Source organism: Phaseolus vulgaris, unplaced genomic scaffold, assembly GCF_000499845.2.
Source record: "Phaseolus vulgaris cultivar G19833 unplaced genomic scaffold, P. vulgaris v2.0 scaffold_13, whole genome shotgun sequence".
Taxonomy (NCBI): Eukaryota; Viridiplantae; Streptophyta; class Magnoliopsida; order Fabales; family Fabaceae; genus Phaseolus; species Phaseolus vulgaris.
The window spans coordinates 67,080-69,546 of record NW_027174082.1 but is presented as its reverse complement, the minus strand read 5'-3'; the positions used below and the strand labels follow the sequence as shown (position 1 = coordinate 69,546).

Genomic DNA, 2,467 nt, shown 5'->3' with positions numbered 1-2,467 from the left:
TCATCCCTAAGCCTTACTTGCTCCTCTTGTGCCTCATTCTATCCACATTCCTGCTTGCCTTGTAGTTTTAGACGCAAACATTCTTGTGTGGCCCATGATTCCTTGCATAGGCTCGCTCTTATTCTCTGCGGAACTCTTCAACTTTTCTTCTAGCATATGCCATATTGCGTTGAAGCTCTCGCATGATTTCTATGATTTGTTGTATGGACTAAGTCTCATTGCATTATGTCTTGGGTTTCACATCGTTATGTAGTTTTACTCCTCCAAATAATTTAATGAGGGTGCAAGATCGATTTTACCTATCACACGGTGGTGCCAATTTGTTCTAGCTCAAAGACTTTTCTAGGTTATATGATGTTTGAAGAGTTTATCTTTCTCCTTGAACTAGTCCAAATAAAATTTGATCTCTATTTCTTCTAATGACCTTCCTCTATGTAGACTATTAAGGCCTTGAATAATAAAAATTTAAAAATCCCTCTTACAGCAAAACAGATTGATTATCTAAGGGTCAATTGTAGATTTTTAACTAGAATTGCAATCTAAGAGAGTTGTTATTCCATCTACATAAGTGAGGTCAAATGAATATCTTCTAGTGGTCCCTCTTTCTGGTATAGCCCAGGTTTTAGGATAATTGCTACATTTTATTTAGTGTTTTCTTCATCGCCCTAGTCTCATATCACATTATGTATCCTCGGTTATTATATGAAGTAATGGACATTCCAAATCCAAGGTTCATACCCTCTACAAATTTTCTCCATATCCCTACATTATCATGGATCTTCTCAGATTCCGAATAGGCCTAGAACCACCTAACTTATAACCATAAACATTCACATCATTTTTATTCTCCTTCAACTTTTAGATTTTATAGTATTCAACTTATCTATAATAACAAATCACATTCCAGCACACATAATTTCCAAATTTTTTTTCCGCAACATTTCAAATTTATTCTTCCCAATTTTATTTTTCATTCTTCTTCCCCACTTCCCTATTAACAAGCAAAAAAAAGAAGCAACAACGCGTTAAAAAAACAAGCATGACAATGGAGTTTCAGAGCCTAAAAGCGCAAAATAGAGATTGGAATTGGGCTATAATAGAATTCCGATCACCCACTGGATTGAGTTTTTCCACTCTTCTCCGAAGAATTTGAGCGTCCGAAAACAGAATTTCAAAATTATTTTCATGGTGGACAAAATGAGAATTCTCACCTGCTAGAGGAAAAGGGAGAAATAATCTTCACAGCGGTGTTGGGAGATTTTTTCCTCCCTTTCTGTACTAACTGGGTAAAAAAAATCTTATTTCAATGGCTCTCAAACTAACTGTTCAATAACCAAAAACCTCTTAAGTTTTCGCCATCACCAAAGATCAAACCTGTAACCACAATCCCTTTTCACAATCCTAGCCTGCACCGTTAACTCATCCACCGTCACGTCACACTCAACTCTAACGCTGATCTTCCAAGTAGTAACGGACCCCACTTTAATTTTCGCCGCCACCTGCAGCTCCAACTTCAACGGAACGCTCCGGTCAGTCACGGCCATCACCAACCCTGTCTGGTCCGATACCATCAGTTCCACGTCGTTTCCCTTCAACAGCGCCTCCAACAATGTCACGTTATTTGACGGCTGGTAAAACGCCGGGAACACGCCATCACATAGCCTAGCGTCATTGTAGAACATCGCAACGGAGCTTCCCTCCTCGTAGTAAATTCCGATCTTGTCGTTGCCGTTATAAGCTCTGACGACGACGTCGAACTCCGGTGAGAACGCCGACGAAGTGAGGTTTACTCCCTTAACCGCGACGCGTTGGATGGTGTAGGCCGGTGCCTCCGGCTGGAAAACCAGGTAAAAAACGCCGGTGGCAGCTCCGAGAAGAACAGCGAGGACGATGATGATGGAGATTAGCCAGCAGAGGAAACAGCAGCACCCGCACCGGCTAGGTTCCCGGCGATTGTAGTGAGGGTAGCGACGGGAAGTTTCCGTCGGGTGAAAGTGCTTGGGCACCTTCACGTGGTAAGCTCCCACTGGCAGCGAGGATTTGGCGGCAGCGGGAGACTGCGCCTTTTGCGAGAGCGGCGAGTTTCGCGGTTGAACTTGGTCTGCCATTGGGTGAGTCACTCAGTAACGAGTTAACTGAGTGTGTTTTTCTGAAAGAGAGGTAGAAGTAGAACTCTCCAACACGCCCTCGTTAAAAATAAATTATCTATGAAATATCATGTAGAGATTACATGCAGATATTTTTACTATTCTCGTCTAATTTTACTTATTAATTATTAAAATAATTAAATTTTTTAAAATCATTAAACTAAATTAGGTCAACGTGAAGTTGGGTCAATTTTAATATATGTAAACTGAAGTATGCAAAAGTAACAAGAAATTTTAATATAATTAGAATTAACTGAAATCAAACTAATTTAAAACAACTTAATTATTTTTATAATTTTATAAAATTTTATTCATTTTAA

The 2,467-nt window shown here is 39.6% G+C and overlaps 1 protein-coding gene across 1 annotated transcript; it reads right to left on the bottom strand.

Annotated features, from left to right (window-relative positions):
• Positions 1 to 794: 794 nt before the first annotated feature.
• On the bottom strand, positions 795 to 2,172 carry LOC137816909 (NDR1/HIN1-like protein 13). Its single transcript, XM_068620081.1, has one exon. It carries the CDS (start codon positions 2,106 to 2,108, stop codon positions 1,359 to 1,361), a length of 750 nt encoding a protein of 249 aa, XP_068476182.1. The 5' UTR covers positions 2,109 to 2,172; the 3' UTR covers positions 795 to 1,358.
• Positions 2,173 to 2,467: the final 295 nt, after the last annotated feature.

Bases quoted from the DNA above. Each gene is read 5' to 3' on its own strand.
- LOC137816909 (XM_068620081.1), bottom strand. From the start codon at position 2,108: ATGGCAGACCAAGTTCAACCGCGAAACTCGCCGCTCTCGCAAAAGGCG.